At 55.5% G+C, this 22,092-nt stretch overlaps 1 protein-coding gene across 4 annotated transcripts; it reads right to left on the reverse strand.

Moving 5' to 3' along the window:
* Positions 1 to 157: 157 nt before the first annotated feature.
* On the reverse strand, positions 158 to 20,603 carry KRBA1 (KRAB-A domain containing 1). Of its 4 annotated transcripts, none has more exons than XM_045578630.1 (18): positions 20,437 to 20,603; positions 15,164 to 15,290; positions 14,604 to 14,717; positions 13,799 to 13,936; positions 12,983 to 13,120; positions 12,036 to 12,167; positions 11,671 to 11,853; positions 10,603 to 10,758; positions 9,730 to 9,954; positions 9,118 to 9,297; positions 8,522 to 8,695; positions 7,995 to 8,147; positions 7,104 to 7,319; positions 6,255 to 6,491; positions 6,070 to 6,174; positions 4,299 to 4,409; positions 3,605 to 3,766; positions 158 to 2,339 (listed from the first exon to the last, which is right to left on the reverse strand). In XM_045578630.1, the coding sequence occupies exons 1-18, from the start codon at positions 20,446 to 20,448 to the stop codon at positions 1,417 to 1,419; spliced, it is 3,486 nt and encodes a 1,161-aa protein (XP_045434586.1). In that variant the 5' UTR covers positions 20,449 to 20,603; the 3' UTR covers positions 158 to 1,416. The 4 variants fall into 4 exon arrangements, with proteins under 4 accessions (XP_045434586.1, XP_045434585.1, XP_045434584.1 ...); XM_045578629.1 differs by having other exon boundaries at positions 13,799 to 13,933; positions 14,613 to 14,717; positions 15,164 to 15,468; XM_045578628.1 differs by having other exon boundaries at positions 4,305 to 4,406; positions 15,164 to 15,468; positions 20,437 to 20,602.
* Between the last annotated feature and the right edge of the window lie 1,489 nt (positions 20,604 to 22,092).

A 22,092-nucleotide genomic window follows, 5' to 3' on the forward strand; every position in this document is an offset into this window, starting at 1 on the left:
TGCCTTTAAGTTCTTTACACATTGAGGCCAGCAGAGGGAAATGGAATGTATAAAAACAAACAAAACCAACCTACAGCATTGTCGACACAATAGAAGGCAGAAACAAAGGGGGAAATCTCCAGAACAAGTGGGACAAACATGAGAAAATAATGGCATATTCAAATGTTAGAAATTTTATTACAGTTAAATGGATCCAGGGCTCCACTGAAGGAACAAGGAACTTGTCAAGTTGGATTAAAAAATAAAATCCGACTATAGGCTGTTTACAGAAGCCACATCTAAAACACAAAGACATACACAGTTGAACCAAGTCTAGTCTGCCACTGAACCAAGCTCCTTATGGAGGCAGCAATGACATGGAGCATCACAGGCAGAAGACTGTGGCACCCTCCCACCCTCACTGCAGCTTCTCTTCCATGGCCCCCCTCTGGGCTAGCCTGGAGCCCCTGGGGGTCCCACACTGATTCCGACAGGTTGAAATAGGACCTTCCCTTTCCTGCCTTACGGTGGACTCATGCTGGCAAGTGGCTGATGGAACAAGGATGGAGGGAAGTTCAAACCCAGGTCAGCCAGGAGCCATCCTCCAGGCTACTTGCCAGGATGGTGACAGGTCAAGCAAGAGCCTTCTATGCTCCCCACCTCCAGACCTATGGAATTCCTGAGTTAAAAAAGGCCCCCCAGTTTCTCCCACCAAAGTGACATTTCCCCATAAAGTAGGTGGAAAGTGTTGAACACACTCCCAAATCCTGAACTGTGCACAGATTTTTCACCAACGTAGATTCTAGGCTTTCAGTGAACTGAAAGGTTCTGGGAAGGCAGAGGACCTGTGGGACAAATGTAACTGCAGATGATGAAGCATCTTACCATTCACTTTATTACTTCTTTTCCACACATACAAAAATATTTGAACTTCCTGTAGGTTCTGATTGGACATGGACCACCTAGACTGGTCTGGGGACAAGTATTCTTCTCGGCCAAGCTCACTTGTCCCAGGACTGATACAAATCAGTCAACCACGCCCTGGTGTGGACCACCCAGCCCCTTTCTGTAGGCACCAAGGGCCTTTCCCTTAGCAATTAACTTTGTAATTTTAGAATCTAACTTAGACCAAGAAGTGGCATTCTCTCCAAATGAAATCTCTGCCTATTTAGCAGGAAAGGGAGAGCCACTGAGTGCGGGAAGGATAGCCACTTGGAGCTCCCCAGGCACATGTGCTGTGCACAGGTGCATATGCCACCATCTGCCTGTGAGCTGTGGCAGTTATGATGGCAAAGACGGGAGGGAGCAACATCTGAATGAACCTGAGCCAAGGACAGAGGCTGAGGAATGCATCCCAAGCAATAGCCCCCCACCCCCACCCCGAGCAAACATATCCTGGAGTCTGGGGCAGTCAAGCCAAGAGAGATGCCTAGCTCTTCACAGCCCAGAGATGGGGAAAGTTTGGTTTGAAAGATGTGCAGGGGCTGACTGGTCCCTAGGAGAGGCAGCCAGGGGCAGGGCATCCTCAGGGCGGAGCTGATGAAGGTGGTTAGAGGCCTCCCACCTCGGGTCCCTATGTTCTCCACCGTCCCAGAGTTCCTCCTCAAGGCCTCTCTGGACTCCCACCAATAAGCTGTTTGGGTCCTTGGGCCAGTTTCGGGGCCCAGTGGGAGCAGCTGCTGCAGCTGGTGGCTCTGCGTCTGCACTGGTGGCAGGAGAGGCCATCTGTGGGGGGAAGGCAGCAGGCACTGAAGGGGCGGGGGGAGTCTGGGGGCCCCCAATGTGTCCAAGCCGGGGGTGCACAGTGAGCACAGCATGGCTGCATGCTGAGGATGGTGGGTGCTGGGAAGGGCTGGAGCTGGTTCCAGAAGGTTCTGCCTGGGGGGCGCCTGGGGGCAGCTGAGGCACCAGGTGGAGCGTCCCAAGGGAGAGGCCTGAGGCCTCGCCAGCCCTGCAGCCTTCCGTCTGGCCACGGAGGATCTTTGGCTTTGGCCTGGCAGGGCCCTTCTGTCTCCAGTAGAGCAGGCGTCGGCGAGCAGGGCCATGAGCCCAGTGAGGTCTCCGGGGGAGGGCCCACCGCCAGGAAGCCTGGCCCTTTGCTCCAGGGCCCCTAGGGCACCTTCCTAGCCGATCCACTTGGGTCCTCATGGTGGCCACTTCCTGAGACAGGCCTGCCAGGGCCGAGGCGAGCTGATCCAGCTTCTCCGAGAGGGTGGCGCTGAGGCTGCGGAGCTCCTGCTGCAGAGAACTCCCACAGGGACACGGCGGCCGTGGGGAGGCAGGTGGCACAGCAGGCGGGTCCGGGGCCAGGGGAGGCGGTGCAGGCAGGCCTCGGGTAAGTGGCCTCCCCTCGGTCCCGGCTGAAACCAGAGCAGGAATGCAGAGTGAGAGTTCTCAGGCTATCAGAACCTCTCTCTCCCGCTAGCCGTCCCCTAGACCAGTGTATGCAGCATCCTGCCCCACTACGGCCTGGCTTTAGATGGAAGGAAGTGACGCAGGCTTGAGAACATCGATGACAATGTTCGTAACATCAGCAGGGGCCACATCCCCAGGCTGATTCCCAAATCATGAACAGGACAAATCACAGGTTGGGTCTCCATGGTAACTAAGATTCCTTAGGACACAGGACTTTGTAGGAAAAGGATCAACAGGCTCTTGTGCCATCTTTGGGACCAAATGGCCCTTTGGGCGTGGCATTTCAAATACTAAAATGAAATAACCATGCCCTACGGAGTCCGAGGCAAAGGCCTGGAGGAGCCTCAGCAGACAGACAAGGCCACAGGCAGCATGTGGAAGAGGGCCCAGGAGAGTCAATCCAACCTGGGACCTGGTGCTTCCAGTGGGGTGACCAAGGACCCGCGTCAGTCAGTACCCAGTGTGAATGGTCATAGCAAACCACCAGGGGTCCCCCAATCCCAACTGTTGTCTTTCATATTCACAAGTTACAGATTCAGAAGGTCTGAAGTCCCCCCCCCCCCGCCCCCCGCCCTGTTACCTGCTGTTCCCCAGCCCCCTGAGCCCTATCCTGGCTCCTTCCTCTTATCAGCACCTCCAGGGCTTCAATCAGAGGAAAGAGTGAAGCTGGAGTGACTGTAGGACCCATCGCCCCAGCAATGGAACCACCATGGGCCACACTTCCAGTCTGGTGTGAGGCTCTCCGTGCAAATCCTAGAATCAGGAAATGCAGCCCATATCTTAACATGGTGAGGGAGGCGCCTCCTCTGGGCCAGGTGTGATCTGGAACCACATCTGCTCTCTCTCAGGATGCCCATGGCCAGATCACACAGTGTGACTAGGCCTGCTTCCTCATCTATTCTGAGTGTATCCATTCTTGATTTCTGTTTTGCCTCTGAAAGGTATCTATGCTTTTATGAAAACGCCAGTTATTTCTGTAAGGAAATACTAAAATGAAATAAGCAACCTGAAGTGAGTTCAAGGTGAGACTCTTCCTACCTGTGACCCAAACCATCATGGAATAGTGTTAAGAAAACTTCCCCCACTGTGATCCTGCAGGAAGGAGCTGAGCAGCAGGAAGGGGCTGGGTGGCTGTACAGATGCTGACCCATGCCCACCCCTCTGCCCGGGGTTCCTGACAACTTGAGGGGATGGGAGGCCACCATTTCACCTGTAACACTTGGTCCTCTGTGTCCAGGCACCAGGCCCCTGGATTCTTCACTAACCCTGAGCTTCCAGGACAGGGGCTGAGGGGGTGACCCAGGAGTCTGGCAGGGCCCCGGCCCGGGCCTTTTCTCTGGCCGAGGGGCAGGGCAGGTACTCTCAGCTGCCCCTGCAGAAAGAGCACAAAACACTTGGGGTGTGCACATGTATCATTTTGACAGGGCCATTCTAACATGGGAATATTTGGACATGACTTAAAAAAATCAAGCTTTCAACTCTCAAATATTGATGAAATGAGATGCAAGATGGGCACAGTTGGCCCACAGGGAGCCTAACTCTGGTGTAATGGCTTGCTGGGGCCTTTGTGACTGGAGCTGGGAACCAGACTGCCTGGGGTCCTCTGCTGCTTGGGCATGACACCTCTGGCTCCACCACGGGGTGGGGGCTGGGGAGAGCAGGTGAAACAACATGATCTGCAGGTCCCACCACCAGTGAGACTCCACCAAGAACATGCTGGGGGCACCCTGTGGGCCGTAGGAGACTATGGTCCACGCCCAGCCCACTGTGCTCTTTCCCACCAACCCTACCGGGCAGTGAGGAATGTGGGGACAGCCTGAGCTGAGAAAGGCCAAAGACTTCCTGGGGCCACTCAGCGTTCTCCTCCCCTCCCGCCCCCGTGCCTGCCCCAACCAATCACCCACCCGTACCTCCTTGGGTGCTGCCCAGGGGGCTAGGCCGGCCCAGGGTCTCCAGGCACACTTCTGTCCGGGGAACCTGAGGCCTGCCTCCCGTCTTCTCCTCCGCGTTTCCTGCTGGTCAAACATGAGTTCAGGCTTGGACTGAGAAGCGTGGTGGCCTGGGGTAGCAGGCAGTGTTCCCAGCTTTCCTGGCAGGACAACCTCAAAATTCTCCCAGGTGGAATCTCACTTTTGACACTTTTATGCTTATTGCCAAATTTTAAAAATGCTTATTATTTACGTGTCGTGTAAGACCCTGACATTAAGCTTTGGATGGCGGAGGCATCCATTTCAGAAGACATCCATCTTACATAAACATACCGGGAGGGGTGTGACAGCTCCTAGCCAACAACCAGGTGAGCAGCCAGGCTGCCCCCCCCCAGGAAGGTCCCTCTTTCTGAAAGTCCTGGGTGACCTAGACAACTGACCATCTGAGAGACCCTGCTTCTCCCTTCTTGTGTCCTGATTCCCACTCTCAGGTTTCAAATTAGCCAACGAAGAGTGAACCCACCAAACCCTAGACGCCCACCACGACAGTGACCAAGACAGAGCACCAGGCCCTCGTGCTCTTTCCTCTCTCCTGTGACCTGTGAGTGATAAGTCCTGCTCCTTAAAGTTCTCGGATGGTTTTGCTGAAGTGTGTCCTGTGATCGTAAGAAGCCAGAACACTAGCCCACGTGGAGGAATGACGTTGGGGCTTGTACTGAGAAATAAGGCTGGGTGAGCTCCTCAGGCATTCCTAGTGAGAATATCACTATCCACAGGCTGGGCCCACACAACAGCATGTGTGTGTATGCGTGTGTGTGTGTGTGTGTGTGTGTGTGTCCAAACATTAAGTGTATACAATACATACATATTATATATATAAAACACTAGAGGCCCTGTGCACAAATTTGTGCACGGGGGTGGGGAGGAGGGACCACAAGAGGCTGGCCACAGGCTCCAAGGAGGGCGCCAGCCCTCGACCCCCCTGGGAAAGGGGCTGCATCTGCTGCCACCCACCCCAGTTCCTCGTCCCAGCCCAGGGTGGGTCGGGAGAGGAGACAATAGTCACCAGATGCTGACACCTACGCTGCCCCACGACCATGCGGTTCCCTGCCTTCCATTTCCCCCCTCCTCCTTCCCTTGCTGCCACCACTGTGGGCAAATGGCCCCTGGGGAAGGGAGAGGACGGATGGGAGTGAGACTGACTTTCAATAGATTGCAGAGGGAGCTGCTCTGCTACTATGAAACCTCAACCCAGAAGCAGGTTGTTGGAATGGTTTAGCACCAGGGGCAGATACTAAACCATGGGGGAGGAGGGGAGAAAGAAAGACCCGGGGGCAATTGGCCTCGCAGGAGGTTAGCTGTGGAAGTGCACTGACCACCAGGGGGCAGCTCCTGCATTGAGCGTCTGCCCCTGGTGGTCAGAGTGCATCATAGCAACTGGTGGACCAGTCATTCCTGTCATAACAGTCACTTACGCTTTTATACATACAGATTATAACATATATATTAAGCTCATTGCTAGGTTTTCTAATCAAACACACTCATTTAACACTCCTGGAACCCTGAGTGCCTCAATAGCCCCACCTCTCTCTCCAATACAGCTCAGCTTACAGGAAACTCAAGCATGACAAAAGTAGAGAATTTTCTGGCAGGAGTCAGACGAAGTGACAGGTGGGACTCAGACAACCCAGCCTCTGGACGGAGATCCTCCTGGGGATATGGCCCACTCAGGAGACCCCAGGCTCACCTGTCCTGAGACCAAAGTGGTCCCTGGGCTCTGTTCTCCTTGGGCCTTCACCGGGGCTTGGGGTCGGAGGGCCAGGACTCTTGTTGCTGGGTAGAGGGTCCTTCTCTGCATCACAAAGCTGGTATCAAGGTGGGGGTCCCAGCCTGGAGCATAGCTTCCTGTCTCCCTCTCCCCCACAAGCTTACCCTGCAGGAGAGGCTGCCAAAGCTCAGGCTCCATCTTTGGGTCTTCCCCTTCTGAGCTGCTGAGGCTGGAGCTGGAGCTGGAGCCAGTGACGGTGCCGGGGCCAGGACCGGGGCTGGGACTAGGGCTGAGGCCGGGGCCAGGGCGGGCCAAGCATGTGAAGCGCAGTGGCCTCCCAGGCAAGATCCCCTTCAGAGAGTTCTCCAGGCAGTGAAGAGGGGAGGGCGTGGTGGTTGCTCCTGGGCAAATGACAGAAGAACCTTCTGTCCATCAGCTTGGCAGGTAGGAGGACCCCCTGCCTGAATGCACATAACTCAGTCAGTGGCCCCAGACAAGCTCCGGTGGACCTGAACATCCTCTCTGCCATGACGTTGGACAGGAGTGAAACCAAAGCCTGGCTAGGCCCCCAACCCCTGTGGAAATCCAGCTGGGGAACTTTCTGGAAGACACAAGTCACCGAAGCTACTAGTTCCAGCCAGGCCCCGGTCCTCTTGCTCCACTCCCTCAGGACCGGCGTCCAACAGCAGAGACTCAGTCAAGCTCACAGGAGGCCCCCAAAACCAGCTCTTGCCTGATGGGAGTGTTAGACACACCATATTTATTCCAACAAGTCACGCCTACCAGCGCTTCGGCAGAACAGAATTCTGCTGCCAGTTAAACTAAGTGGCCACAGCAGCAGTGGGAGCCCCCTGCACTCACCCACGTGCTCAGGTGGCAGCCTGGGGAATGAATGGGTGTCTGACAGGGAAGGAACAGAGGAACAGAGAGGGAAGGGAAATCTATTTCCTCATCAAAGACTTTGTTTGGAGCAAAAACATCCCAGGAAGTGCCGAGGGCAGATGTCAGCTCACCGTCCTGGAGCCACCTCCATGGTCCTGGCCTGGCGGCCACATGGTCTTTGAGCCCTCGCTGGCAGCAGGCAGGGACACGGCTAGGGGTGAGTGCCTGTGGGCTGGCTGGCTGCAGGCTCCTGGTGGGCACGTCCCCCCTGAGGTGGACTGGTTCACACGCCTCTCTCCTCAGGCCTGTTTTGATGAGAGGCCCAGCAGCCTGTCTGCCCCAGGGCTCTGTGTGGCACCAAGGAAAGGAAGTTAGTGGACAGAAAACGGTCATCGCTGTGTTCTCAGGCACATGTGCTCCAGGTGTGGAACCCTCACCAGCCCTGCCGATGTCCCAGGGCACCTACATCCTCTGGGATCTCTTCAGACCTAGCCACACGGACTCCTGCCAACCCACAGCCCAGTGACTATGCCGGACACCAAGCACACGGGGCCGGAACAGCTGCAATCGAAAGACACTCCTCCACGGCCAAGGCCGGCTCAGGCCTGAACTCGGCAGCAGAGGGCCCTGCCCCGGCTGCACCTGCCATGCAGAGGCAGGCAGTGCTCTCTGGCTTTCTGGCCTCACATTAGCCTCTGCCCAGGTCATTTCCAGAGAGTCTTTTCTTTTTAAAAAAAAATACTTTTATTGACTTCAGAGAGGAAGGGAGAGTGGGGGGAGAGAGAGAAACATCAGTGATAAGAGAGAATCATTGAAAGGCTGCCTCTTGCATGCTTCCTACTGGGGATCAAGCTTGCAATCTAGGCATGTGCCCTTGACCGAGATCAAACCCAGGACCCTTCACTCCGCAGGCTGATGCTTTATCCACTGAGCCAAACTGGCTAGTGCCAGCGTGTCTTTTCATCTCAGGGGTGGATGTGGCCCTTTTCCTACACCTAGGTCCCCTGACAACCATGCTTTACCTTCCTTGTCTGCCATCCAGTTCTTGGGCTCCACTCTCTGTGGTTCTCTGTCCCCTGCCGAGGACCAGGACCAGGTAGGCTGTGACCTGGGCACAGGTATCTCTCTGAGACAATTCTCCAGGCCCTGGAGTGGGGCGCTACGGACTGGAATTCCTGTGAAAAGCCAACATCTGTAGTTGTCAGACAGTCAGAGCTCAGTCTCTGCAAACCCCAGGGACCTTGCCTGCACCCTGTATTCAAGGCGGCTGAGCCCAGGGGAGGAGGCACAGAGCACTGGACCTGTCATGGCAGTGCAGGGTACCTGCCCTGAGACCTGGCCCCAAACCTGTGTCAGTCCAGGCTCTGGGCGGCCCTGCTCAGGGAGGACCTTCTTGGAAGTCAGGTCAGTGGGCTGTGGTAAGGGCACCCCAGTCTGCTGCCAGCATGGGCACAGGGGCCTGACTAGGATATGGTGGACACCACAGTTGGCTGGGACACCTCCTACCCTTCCCCGGGGTTGATTGCAAGCCTTAGGCCAGCCAGCTCACCTCTTCCAGGCCTACGTCCCTGGCTGCCCTCAGAGACCTGGAAATCCAGGTCCCCGTCGGTACTGCTGGATGAGGAGAAGCTGGTGGGGGTGCTGTGGGGACCTGGGGCGAGGGCAGGGCAATCTCTGACGAAGCCCTGCAGGCCCAGAGCCGGGAGAGGCCCCGCAGTCAGTCCTGCAGGAAACAGCACAGCTGGCATCACGGGAAAGCCACTCGGAAGAGGTCCCGGGGCCTGAGCTGTGGGAAGACGCCCGGGAGCCCTGTCCCAAGGATCTTCCGCTGGGGTCTCTCTCTGGGCAGCGAGCTCACAGCACTGATTAGAATACCACAGCATGTTAGCCCACATGACCCCAGCCACTGGTCTCCTGGGGCTGGAGTAAGAAAGAGCTCTCAGAGAAGGCAGTGGGCGGGAACAGGGTAAACTGACTTCCATCCAATTCAGGAGCTGTTTGGGGCCAGGCATGAAAGGGGGTGGGGTGGGTGGGAGGGGAGAAGGGCTTGCACTTTACGAGACCCAGAGAGGAGAACATAACAGTGTCCTCAGCAGCCCCCACCCCCAGCCCCCACCGCCATCCCCAGGGCATGGCCAAGTCTACCTTGACTGTGTGATCCTCGGGGGTTCAGCTCAGGCCTCTGAGACCCGGGGTCTCCCGGATGGGGGCTCTGGAACCAAGAGGTGGCCGGCGGCGGCGGCTGGGGAGGTAACGACCCACTCAGGGGAATGCCCTTCAGACAGGCCTCCAGGGCTTCCAGAGGTGAGCTCGAGGCACTGCTGGCTGGGACAGGGGAGATGGCCCTATCACCAACTCTGGCAGGGCCCCTGGCCTGGCCCCAGGCAGGCTGCCCCGCCCACTTCTGCTGGGGTGAGAAGTCCAGCACAGGGTATGGAAGCCTGCCAGGCAGGACACCCTCCGGTGGGGGATTTAGATCTGCTCTGTTCACACAAGGAATGACAGACTGCCCCCCCAGGCTCTGGGGCAGGGGGTAAGCCCACATGTATGAGTAGCCAGCTCCCTGACAGTCAGGCAATCTCTGCAAGTGAAGGTCCTTAAAAGGGAGGGCTCCTGGGCAAGGCTGGATTAAGGAGGGAGTGGGTGAGAGAAGGCATTGATTGCTTGGGGACAGTGGGCTCTTCCCCTGTGGACGGGCATAACTTTATTGGGGGCTGAGAACCCCATCAGGACTCAAGCCAAGGACCCAGGCCTCACCTTGCGCTGTGGGGCCCCATCTGAGTATCTGGTCCCCACTGGTGTCTCCATCACCCCCGGGACTGCTGGTGGCAGACGGTCTGTGGGTCCGCTTGCGGAGCCGACAGGATGCAGGCACTGGGGGGCTCTGGGCCCAGCCATCCTCCATCTTCTCCATCTTCACAGAGAGCACATGGCCAGCGCCGGCACCAGAGCAGGAAGGCAGAGTCTGGAGGGGTTTAGGCCCTGCGGGAAGCCCTCCATGAGGCCTCATGAGTTAGGACAGGACTTCCAAGGCCCCTGGCCTCCACAGCAGTCTCCCCGCTGAGATTGTCACACTCAATCACCAGCAGATGGACCAACTCACACTTCTTGTCCTGCCACCAGCCGCCCCTAACCCCCCAGAAGTTTCCAGAGGAGCCAGGTCAGTTCTCCTCAGGAAGCACCTATCAGAGCCTGTCCTCCCAGGCTAGCACACCTGTGTCAATTAGACTTTCTCAACATCCTGAGAAGCCGCTGAGCACAGGAGAGCTGAGAGTGTGGAAATACTATCCCAGCCTGCAAGGACATGATAAGAACCTCACCTCCAAATTATGCCCCAAATGTCTGCTGGGCTGAGCTCTGCCTCTGTTCTCAGTCTCCCTCCCCTACACCATCCCTTCCTTCCTTCTGGAATTCCTGGCTCCTACTCTAAGAGCCGACCTGGACTGATGAAGCACCTCCTGCAGGACCAGCTCCATTTATGGTGACAAGCCCCAGCATCTGGGCATTCCCATCAACACACAGAAGCATGGCCCGAGTGTCTTCCTACGGAGGGTCACCCAAGGCCCTGCCTAGAGCAGAGGAAGGAATGGATGATGCCCAAGGCCCTCCCAGCCCAGCCGGTGCCTTTACCTCCAGAATTCCTCTTCCAGGCCCCCGGATCCCCCTGCAGCTGTGGTTCCCCGGCTCCCGAAGGGCTGGGGTGCATGTCCTGGGCCACTGGGATCTCCTTCAGACACTTCAGCAGCCCCTGGAGGGGACAATCCCCGGACACAGGCTCTGTTTTCACTACAGGAAAAAGCAGCATATTTCCACCCTGAGCCCAGTGTCCTCAGTCTTTGTGGAAACAATAGGTAGACAACCCAGGTAAGCAGGTAAAAGAGTTCAGGGCCAGAAATCTGGAGGTATGGGTCATCTGTAACTCATTTGGTCTTGCACAGGCCACTGTCGTCTTAGTGGCAGGTTTTAAATATGTCTCAATAAAATATATTTTAAAAAATAATAATAAAATAAAATACCTGTCTCCATTCCTCCCAGAACTGGACAGAGAAGAGAAGGAAAGATAAAGGCAGAGCACATGGTGTGACTCTGAACACAAATGGAGGAGTGGGCTGATGGGTCACTGCTTGTAGACAGTCTCTGGGCCCTGAACAGGACTTTAAATCGAGGTCAAGCCTTTTACACACACACACACACACACACACACACACGCACGCACGCACGCACCCACACTCACATTACTGTACCTAAGCCTCACACAGCCTTCTTAGGTGGAAACAATGACCCTCTTTTTCAGATGGGGAAACTGAGGCTCAAGGCTTCAGGAGTCTTCAGTCTGCACAGTTAACATGTCAGGCTCCAGGACAGGCGTTCCTGGCCCCGCCGTGCTGCCCTGATCCCCCAATTCCACAGTAAGTGTCCAACTCACTCAGCACCTTCTCCTCTGACATCCCACAAGTGGGCGAGTAAAGAACACAAAAGAATCCAGGGTCTGCTTTGAGTTGTCTTCTACTGGCTGCCCACATGCTATTCTGAGAAAGCCACCTGGCTCCAGAAACATGAGCCTGATGACATCGAGCAGCCAAGTCGAGAATGATCCTTCGGGAAGACACTCCATTTAAAGGGAAATAGCTCTAGAAAGCCAATTCGAGTGTTAGGGGCTTCGGAAACCTTGGCCTGAGACAGGTCCACAGGACTCACCTCCCCAGGGAGGGCTCCCAGGTCCCAGCTCCACCCGGGTTAGTGGTGACATGCCCAGGCCCGGGGCAGGAGGCGGTAAGCTCGGGGATGCCTCAGGGTGCTGGGGCCCGGGCACAAGGATTTCCTTCAGGCAGTTGATGAGGCCTTGCAAGGGGCTGCTCCCGGGAGAGGTTCCTGTGGGGCCTGAAAGATTGGCCAAGGTCAGTGCAGCCCGGATGGTGGCCGCTGTGAGATGGCAGGGCATCTGAGATCCCCCACCTGTGAGAATGGGTTGTCTAGAGGCTGAGAGGGGAGATAACACGCCTCCATTTCCTTATCCCTCAGCTCCAGGATAGACCCCACTCTCAGGAAAGCCAGCCTCTCACCTGCTCCTGAAGTTCCTCTCTGCTGTTTGCTGTGGCTCTTCCTTCTGCTGGGGCTACAGATGAGAGGACTGCACTTCCCACCTGGGGCTCCAGGGCCTTCCTTCTCCGTAGGCCCCTGGGTGTCTGCAGTTTCTGTAGCAAGAGAAGAAGGGGATCGCCCAGATCAGGTACCCACGGAGGGAGAGGCCTCTCCGGCCCCCAAACTCTCAGGGGGCAACCTGAACTAGTCGTAGAGCCAGCTCCCGCAAGGCTTGTCCTCCAGGTCTTGCCTGGGGAAGACCTCAGTTTCCTCCTGGTGTGACTGTAAAAACCAAGACTGTTCCCTCCAAATGCCTGGGACTCTCCCCCAACTCCAGCCTCTGAGTTTGGACCAGCAGGTGACACCAGCAATCTCGACATACAGGCCCTCATTCTGCACTCATGCTTGTCAACTGTGGAGACTTGGAACCCCAGAGCAAATCTACCAGGTGACACATGAATCCACGGGCCCCAGTAGAAGAAAACTCAAAATGATAATAAAATTAATTTTATTCCATATGAATTTAAATTATTTTTAATAAAAACAGATATTCAGACAAAAGCAAAATTTGCAAGAATTTTTAAAAAAATAAAGTAAGATTCCCCTAGAGAAATTCTGATGATTACCCTTACCCTCCTCTGCTCTTAGGGTTGCCTTGATGAGAAGGCCTGAGAATCAGGTCAGGTGTGCAGCTATGTTAGGCTTGCATGTCAGCAAATGCCCCCACTTATGTGCATGAGCAGCGGGAGCACACAGTACCCCGGCACTGAGCATCACGCCTCCTCTTTGGTTCACAGACAGAGGCCGAGCAGGGAGCTTGTCCCCATTTAGCAACAAGGAAAACCAAGTCTTAGGGAAATGAACAGGGCATGGGGTCCGGTTCTACTGAATCCAGATTTGGAACCTGCCCCCACTGGGTCACACTCACTGATGGGCAGGGGACTGCCCTGCCTCCTGGCTCCCGGTGAGCTGCTGGACGATGAGCTGCTGCTGGGCCAGTGGACGGGCATGTCTGGAAGGCAGGTGGGCAGGCCTTGGAGAGGGCAAGTGGCTACCGTCACAGGTGCTGTGGGGAGGAGGGAGAGGACACTGGAAGCTGAGATTTAAGCCCAGCAGGGAAAGCGCTCCATTCCGGCCCTTCCCTGCCGTGTCCCACTAATAGGACATCAGAAAGCTCTGCCTTGTTACTCCAGAGCCCTAAAATGTCAACTCACAGCCACAGTCTTGTTCTGATTAGATCCCTCCCACCTCCACTTTCTATTTCAGTTACCATCAACAGAGCGAATGCAAAGGAACCCTAAAGGCTCCCGCGGATGGGGACAGGCTCCCTCAGTGGTGAGGCCTGAGCTGAGAAGGGCCAGTAAGGAGAGACTGGTGAGGTGGGAAGAGCACAGGCTGGGAGGGGACCTTTGTCCCCACTGGCCATTCAAACAAGCCATGGCTTAGCCTTCCTCACCTTAGAACAGGGACTGGCCTGCCCTGCCACGTAGGGCACAATACGATGTGGCCACAAGGATGTGGATGAAGCCGTGTAGAAACCACTGTGAGAAAAGTCAGAAGCTGATGTTTCATCAACTATCATGTCTCTGAGGCAGGCAGGCATGCTGCCGGGGCACTCATGAAATGGGAAGACTCCACCTAGGGCCTGGCAGCAGCTGGGCAGGCACACAGCACACACATGGCACTGCTCACAGCTTAAACTTCACCTTGTGGCGTGCAAAGGCTGCCCTGTTGTCCGACTCACCTTCAGGGTTCGCCTGTTCCCCATCCAGGCCGGCTCTCCCGTTCTCGGGTCCGATTTCCCCAAACAGGAACCCCGGAATCTCCTTCACCAGCTGCACCAGGGCGCTGAGGTGCAGGCTGTGCTGGGGTGCTCCTCCTGCTGGAGAGGCCACAGTGAATCCCCACCCCCTACATCAGCTCCGCACTCACACCTCTGTACGCGTTTCACGTGGTCCCACAACCACATCAGGAGCGGCAGAGGAGGGACCGATGGCTATGACATAAAGAGGACCGGGGCTCAGGCTGGTGACCTGCCCATGCCCCAGCCAGGACTGGGAGCTGGGACCACAGTAACTGGCCTCTTCTATATGCTGTCTTCATTACCTGTTACTCCTCCAAGGGGAATGCCAAGGCCTGCATCCCCATCCCCTCTCACCATTGGAGCCCTCTGCCTTTCCTGGCATCCCCCTAAACCTCCCGGCCTTGCCCAGGCTGGGTCTCCGGATGCCAGCCCCGTGGCAGCACCTTCAGGAACTTGAGGTGGGCTCTGCGTGGGTGGTGGCAGGAAGGGGGCCCACAGAGGTGATGCACCCCAAGGACTACCCCAGGTTTTTTCTGAGCAGATCACTCAATGGGCAAGTGTCCCAAGCGCCCAGCCCAGACGGACGAGGGGTGAAAGAGCAAGGTGGGGAGGAGAGGACTGATGTCACAGTGTCTCATGAGCAGTGGAGATAGGAGCTAAGGACCACCTGGTGGGAGGGCCCAAGCTGCCCAGGGGGACCAGGATACCCAAAGGGACCAGGCCTTCATCTACCAAGATTGCTCACCTAGGGCACCTCCCTCAGGAGGCTCCTGCTCCTCACCAGCTTTGCTCCGGCTCATGGCTCCTCCAGGCTCCGCGGGAGACAGGAAGGCAGAGAGGGGGAGCAGGTCAGCTGTCCCTGAGAAAGAAGAGGGACAGTTCCTCTGGAGTGGAAGCTTGCCTTCCCCCGCTAAGCCCAAGCATGCAGGCAGCCCCGATGCCCGCACATCCATGTATCTGTTTACCCATGTGTTCATATGACCACCCAAACCCCAAGAATCAGAGTGTTAGGACCTACAACGTAACAACTCAAACCACCTTGCTCAGCGTTTCGCCAGCCTTTTAGCACCCCCACCAAAGCGTACCCAGGACCCTAGTGTGGTCCACGGAAGCAACAATGGCGTAAAATATCAGTGAGGCCGCCAGCGCCGCTGAGGCTCTCAGAACACCACCTCAAACGGTGTTCCTTTTGTAAAGGAAGATTAAGGCCTCGGCCTGGGGTGTTGGATCTAGCCCCCTTCCACTTTCAGCTCAGGCTCTTGCTACACCTCCCCAGAAAGGCCCAGGGCACGGCCAGCTCCTCACCCAGGGAGGCCAGCGCCTGGTAGTTCTCCTGCATCACATCCCGGTAAAGTGCCCTCTGCCTCTCCCCGAGCAGCTGCCACTCCTCCTCAGAGAACCGCACGGCCAGGTCCTGGAAGGCGATGGACACCTGTGGGCACAACCTCGGGGGAGTTGGCTGGTTCCATCCCATCCAGGTCAGGCACACACAAAGGAGTGGGGCGCATCCAGCATGTGGTGGGCATCTGACACACGGGAGCAGGCGAAGGAGCAACAGCAATCAGATGGGAGTCGACTGTGTCGCCAAAATGCTCTGCTGTGAATGTGGCCTTATTTGGAAAAAGGGTCATTACAGATGTAACTAGTTAAAATAAGTTAGGACCTTAACCCAGTATGACCGGCATCCTTATAAGAAGAGATACACAAGAGAGGCAGAGACTGGATTGATGCAACCACAAGCCAAGGAACGCCCGGGGCCACCAGTAGCTGGGCAACTGAATCCTCACAAAGCAAAACGGTGGATAAGGGGAAATTATATGTATTAATACGGACCAGTAGTTTTATTGCTAGCTTTACCCAGTGGCCAAATAAGTTTCTTCTGAACAAGTACAAAAAAAATGTTTTACATAAATGTTAAAGGCACTCTTTAAAATTAAATACCCATTGCATGTTGAAGTCATTTATTACATGTTCTTACAAGCTAATATCTTTTCAAAGTATGATACTTTGTAAAACACTGTATAATACGAAGTGAGAATTCTCGGGATCCATCTGCAATGTGTTAAGGAACTGGCCTAGTTGATTTATCTATCTGTCCTCTGTGAGTTTGGTTCATAAAAATCAGTTCCCCTGAGAACCATAACCTAGGGGTGTAATGATCAACATCAGGCTCTGCCCCCGCAAAACAGGTTCCGCCCAGACACGCCGTCCAGTGGCCAGTGAGAAGAATCAAGTCAGGAAGGCCTTGGATGCTCATTTCTTCTCCATCTTCTGGTAGCTCAACACAGAGCTGGCTCGGCAAGTCCGAGTTAGATCCAGGAAGAGCACGCCGATAGCGTGGACATACTGAGCTATGGAGGGTCCTCCTTTCCAACAAGGCCACTCCCTGGACCAGGGATATTAGCTGACCTGGGCTCCTCTCTAGGTGACACATGCCATGCTGTGAGCAGCGGCCAGCCTGGACACCTCCTATCTGGGATTGCAGGCATGTACGACTGCCCTGACACACCCATCTCCCTGTACCAGGTGCCCCAGCCACCCAGCCAGCCTCTCCGCTTCATCTGCCTCTCTCCTCTGCCCTCTCTAACTTTAACACCCACACCCTAAAGGTGCCCTGCTGGCTATAAGTGACATGTCACACAGAGGCTCTGTTCTCCAGGGGCTCACAGATCAGCGGAGGCATGGTTCTGACCTGTTTCGGAGCATTTCAGACCTCCTGTTTGATACCAAACAGCCCTATGCTGGTGACACACTTATCCTGTGAGGGGCAGAGGTTCCCAAGTGGGGAGGAGTGAAGCAGCATGCAGAGTGGACAGACAGCTTCAGGGCCAAGTCTAGGGCTCAGGCCTCTGGACTAAAATTTTGGTGTCCCTTCTCTGTGCATGACTGTGACTGCATCCTATATAATAAAAGTGTAGCATGCAAATTGTCTCCTCAGACTGGGAGGTGGTCGGGGAGTTCACCAGGAGGTGGGGCTGGCTGGGGAAAGGGAGGGAGGCCCCAGGCAGCAGCACAGGCAGCAGTGGTGGTGGCAGCAGGCAGCTGGGGGAAGGGAGGGAGGTCCTGGCCAGCGGCAGCCCCTAGGGACCTTACCAGTGCATGAATTTCGTGCACTGGACCTCTAGTCCAATAATAATAATAATAAGATCAGTGAAACTAGGCATCTAGCATCCAATTTATAAAATTATTATTACCCAGTAAAGTCTGTAGGGATAGACATGGGGGTATCTGTATCAGACAGTTCCATTCCCAGTAATCTTGAAACAGATTTGTTCAAGTTGGTGATGGGGAAAGGGTACGAGTCCTGACTACAACAAATGCTCCTGTAGCCACTGCTGAATAGCATGACCCGGCTGGAGAAGGGAACGGGGCATAAGGCCAAGCGTTAGTTCTGCCGGAGAGCTAGTACAAGCCAGCAGGCAGCATCTGTTTAGTAAACCAGGTGGAAAATACTCTGTGTCCTCAGCTTCTCCCATCAGAAGCTCTTACAACATAACAACTGACAAAACAAAAGGGCTTTGAGGTTCAAAGGATGTGCTTCACAGTTCCTTTTAATCGGGGCTGATTTCCCAATGCATCCTAGATCTACTAAATTGTGATTTAGTGCTTTCAGGATTCAGAAATCAACATTTTAAAACATCCCAGGGGATTGTGACATGCAATCCAGTCACAGGCTGGAGACTGGATGGAACCTGCCTCATCTAACCCTGAATATGAAACTATGCTGGTAAACAGGCCCCCCGGCCCCTCCCTTCTCCCCAGGCACCAGCTGTCCAAAGTAGCATGTCTGTGAATTAGAGATCACAGACAATTGCTGTGGAATAGTTCATGCAAATTTCCACCCAAAACTGGGTGGCTCATCAATTTCTACCTCAGTGCCTTCACATTCCCAAAAGCTGGTCCTATTGCTGGCCTGATCTGGCAGTTAAGTTCTGGACATAGACAGGGTAGACCATGGGGGTTAGGGCTTGTCCAGGCTGCTGGCATTCCAATCCCTGCTTTGCTTCATACTAGCTATGGCACCTCGCCAAATTCATCTGTAAGACTGGGATCCTAACAACCTACGTTGTAGGGATGCTGCGAAGACTAAATAGATTGATACAGGAAAAGTGCCCAGAACAAATGCTGGAACATTTAAGTGCTATGAGTAGTGTTACCTCAGCCAAATCTGTCTGCATAACACCCACCTGCATGTCACAACCTGCCATCTCCAGCTACACAGAATGAACGGATTCTTCCATACGCTCCAAGTACCTGTTTATCTCCTGGCTAATATACCCAGCTCTTCTAGACACCTGGAAGACATGGTTCCCAGGCCTTTCACCACCCAGCCTCAAAACAAACTCTTCTATGACTAAGTTCTTATGAAATAAAAATAAAACTGACTGTGGCCAGGGTAGGCAGTCCCATCAGTGGCTTCCCCCTGCCCAAAAAAGCAGAGGTGAGGAGTATGTGTATGTGAGGGAGTGAGCAAGAATGAGTGTGAAGCTCTGGCCAGTTTGGCTCAGTGGACAGAGCTTGGCCTGAGGATCAAGGGTCCCAGGTTCAAATCCCATCAAAGGTACATGCCTGGGTCACGGGCTTGATCTCCACTAGAGAGCGAGTGAGAGGTGGCTGGTCCGTGATTCTCTCTCATCAATGTTTCTACCTCTCTCCCTTCCTCTATGAAATCGATAAAAATATATTTTAAAAAAGAATGAGTGTGAAAATGTGCAGGCCACAAATACCTTCAAGAGAGCGAAACCCACATCTGGCTTACAATCTGGACCCACCACCCTCTTCGGGTCCTATATCATCCCCTTTGTGGCTCTCAGACCACCACCCTCCCTCAGCCAATGGGAGAAAAGCTTTCTCGGGTGATCAAGGATTGCTGTAACTAAGCAGCCTACTAGCTCTCTGCTGCCATGCTGGTCCTCCTGAAACACTCCTTTCATGGTGTGACAGGCCCAGCGTGAAAACCGCAGGGTTAATACCCATCAGACTCATCCATCTTTTGCTGTCCTTCTCAGCCTGACCCATTCTCCCAGCATGCCTCAGGCTTGGGCTCCCAGATCAGACCCTGTACCCTGTAGGCTGGCCTCACAGGCCCCTGGGCTTTGGGGATTGGCACTGGTCAGAAAGACGGGAGGCCCACCCTGTTCCTCTCCATCTGATTGTGCCCTATTCCTCCCCAAGGCCATCTCTATGAAGCTACACAATGTAAGCACACACACATCCCACAACAGCAGGTCTGAAAGATCAGTGGTCCAACCCCTCATTTTATAGAAGAGGAAACTATGGAATGAGGAGGCCCTAGAATGGGGCCAGTGGGCATATCTGAGAAAGAGTGCCGACTGACCGCCAGAACTGACAAGAGAGGCTGCCCCTGCTCCCACGCCTCCAACAGGCGGCTGGTCCGTCCTACCAAAGAGCTGGTGAGGCATGAATGACGCCAAGGTCCTGGCACAGTGACTGCTCCAGACCCAATCCCCAACCCACCCCAACAATGGAGTCTATAGTTGCCTGAGACTGGTCCAAGCTCAGGAGCCATCCCAGTTACAGAACTGGCTCCAGCCGAAACCGGTTTGGCTCAGCGGTAGAGCATTGGTCTGCAGACTGAAAGGTCCCGGGTTCGAACCCAGTCAAGGGCATGTACGTTGGTTGCGGGCACATGCCCGGTAGGGGGTGTGCAAGAGGCAGCTGGTCGATGTTTCTCTCTCATCGACGTTTCTAGCTCTCTATCTCTCTCCCTTCCTCTCTGTAAAAAATCAATAAAATATATATATATTTTAAAAGAACTGGCTCCAAAAGACGCCTAAGAAAGAGTGGCGACGCCCCACCGGCATCACTCTTTCCAGGCACCTGCACACACTCCTCGGAGCGGTATCCAGCCTCTGCCAGGCGCCACTCACCTTACCTGGAGGATAAACCTGGGAGTGGTGGGCATGGGCCTAGCTCCATGTCTTCCCCGCCCCACCCCAAGGCAGATGGGGGCTGGGAGAGGTGTGTGCCCAACACCCTACCAAGAATAGAAGTATCAGATTTATTAATTCCCCCGAGGCCTTCGTGCCTACCGCTCCCAGGATAACATCATTAATGAAAACTAGCCAAGCCGAGGGAGAGCGATGGTTAACCCAAAGGGCGACTTGGCGACAGGGGAAAGAAGCCCTTGTAGAGTATACTGAAGGGGGGGGGGGGGGGGCGGCCCTTGGGGGAGAGGAAGGGGGGTGGATCTAGGTGCTGGGTGGATCTGGGTGCTGGGTGGACCGGGGTGCTGGGTGGATCTGGGTACTGGGTGGACCTAGGTGCTGGGTGGATCTGGGTGCTGGGTGGACCTAGGTGCTGGGTGGATCTGGGTGCTGGGTGGACCTGGGTGCTGGGTGGATCTGGGTGCCGGGTGGACCTAGGGGGTGGCCGGAGGAGGGACACAGCGCCAGCAACGCTGCGCGCCGGGCCCGCGAGGCCCGTACAGCCCGATCCCAAAGTTGGGGGGTCCCAGGCTCTCCCCCGCCCTGGAGGCCGCGCCCTGCCCCGCCAGCCGACCAGCTCAGGCGTCCGTCCGCCCGCCCGCCCTCCCCCGGGGTCCCCGCGCGCCTCACCTGGTGCGCCATCCCGGCCGCAGCCCCGCTGCAGCTTCCGGCCTCGGCCGGGCGCCCGCTCCCCCGCCCGCAGGTGGCGACGCGACTCTCGGCGACGACGACACGGGCGGCCGAGGAGCGGGTCGGCGCGGCAGAAGGTGGGGCCGGGCGGGCGGACCCGAAGGAGGGGCGGGGAGGGCGCGCCCGGCCGGCCCGAGCCCCGCGGCTCTGGCGGGTGGTCCCGCTTCCGCCCCGAGACCCCGGCCTCGGCGGCCTGCGGGGCGCAGGCGCGAACTACACTTCCCAGAGGGCGCCGCGGCCCGGGGCCTGGCTGAACCCCTTGCCGCCGCACCCCGACCCCCGAACCCGCCAGGAGGGGCTGGGCGCTGGGACCCGTCGGGTGGCCCGTTTATGGGGGGCTCGCCCGCGGGTACGCATCCGTCCATCCGTCCGTCCATCCATTCTTGAAACCAACACTTACTGAGCGCATCCTCTGTGCCAGGTGAGGACGCTCGGACGGCCCACATCTTAACCCGACCTTGGCCGAGGCCCCCCCGGGGTGGCGTTGGGCGGGGGGGGGGGGGGGGGGGAGGGCAGGAGAGGGAGGCGGGTCCTTCAGGGGTGGAGAGGGACTGCGGGCCACGGCGCAGGATGGGTCGTAGCGGGGCGGTGGTGGCTGCCAGACCTTGGCGCATCCTCCCCCGTCGCCCCGCTCCCGCGCTCAGCACAGCGCTGACCGCGACATTATTTCTTGGGTGACTATTTTCTGGAGAGGACCGAGTGAGGGACATGGATTGGAGACAGTGGTGTGCTTGAGCTGGCTTGCACCGGAGAGTCACTTGGGAGCATTATCTTCCCAACTCCTGAATAGTGACTTTATGGTTTTGTAGCTTAACATTGTCCATGGTGGGATTATTTACACCGGGAAATTGGGAAAGATGAAACATCAGCAATGCCCGTGCCCCAAGAGCTGGTTGTTAAACATTGACCAGCACACCACTGATTTGGGGCAATGAAAACATGTAGAAATGGGGATAAACTAGCAATTTTCACAAACAGTTTTTTAAACAATAGCTTCATTTTAACCTTGGGGGTGCGGGGTTAACCTGCCCTAGCTGGTTTGCTCAGTGGTTAGAGCATCAGTCAAGGGCATGTACTCGGTTGCAAGCTCCTCCCCAGTCTGGTCCTCGGTCCGCATCGATATTTCTCTCTGTCTTACCCTCTTTTTCCCACGCTTTCTTTTAAAAATCAATGGAAGAATATCCTTGGGTGAGGATTAAGAAGAAAAAGCGAGCCTAAACTAGCCTATGAAGAACAAGACCTGTGATAAATGAAATAAAAAGTTCATCATTCTTGGACTGTGGTGTTCAGTGACAGGGTTTTAAGTTGCCCCTGACTTTTTTTCCCCAGATTTGAGAAAGCTCAGTATCCTGAGGTTGGACTAGAGAAAGATGTTAAATCTTTAACATCAGCTCTAATAAGCAAAAGTGAGAGCTAGTAGGGGGTATCTGAATTTGAACCAGGACCTCTTGGTCTGCAGTGAAATACTCTACCCGTGAGCTACAGACATACACCTAAGTAATACCTTCCACCACTGTAGTCATGCCCATTAGTCCTGTACATTTTTGCCACCAGAGTTCACTTGGGTTGGGCCTCCTGAAAGCTGCCAAGCCTGCC

Source organism: Pipistrellus kuhlii, unplaced genomic scaffold (genome assembly GCF_014108245.1).
Source record: "Pipistrellus kuhlii isolate mPipKuh1 unplaced genomic scaffold, mPipKuh1.p scaffold_m20_p_10, whole genome shotgun sequence".
In the NCBI taxonomy this organism is placed as follows: domain Eukaryota; kingdom Metazoa; phylum Chordata; class Mammalia; order Chiroptera; family Vespertilionidae; genus Pipistrellus; species Pipistrellus kuhlii.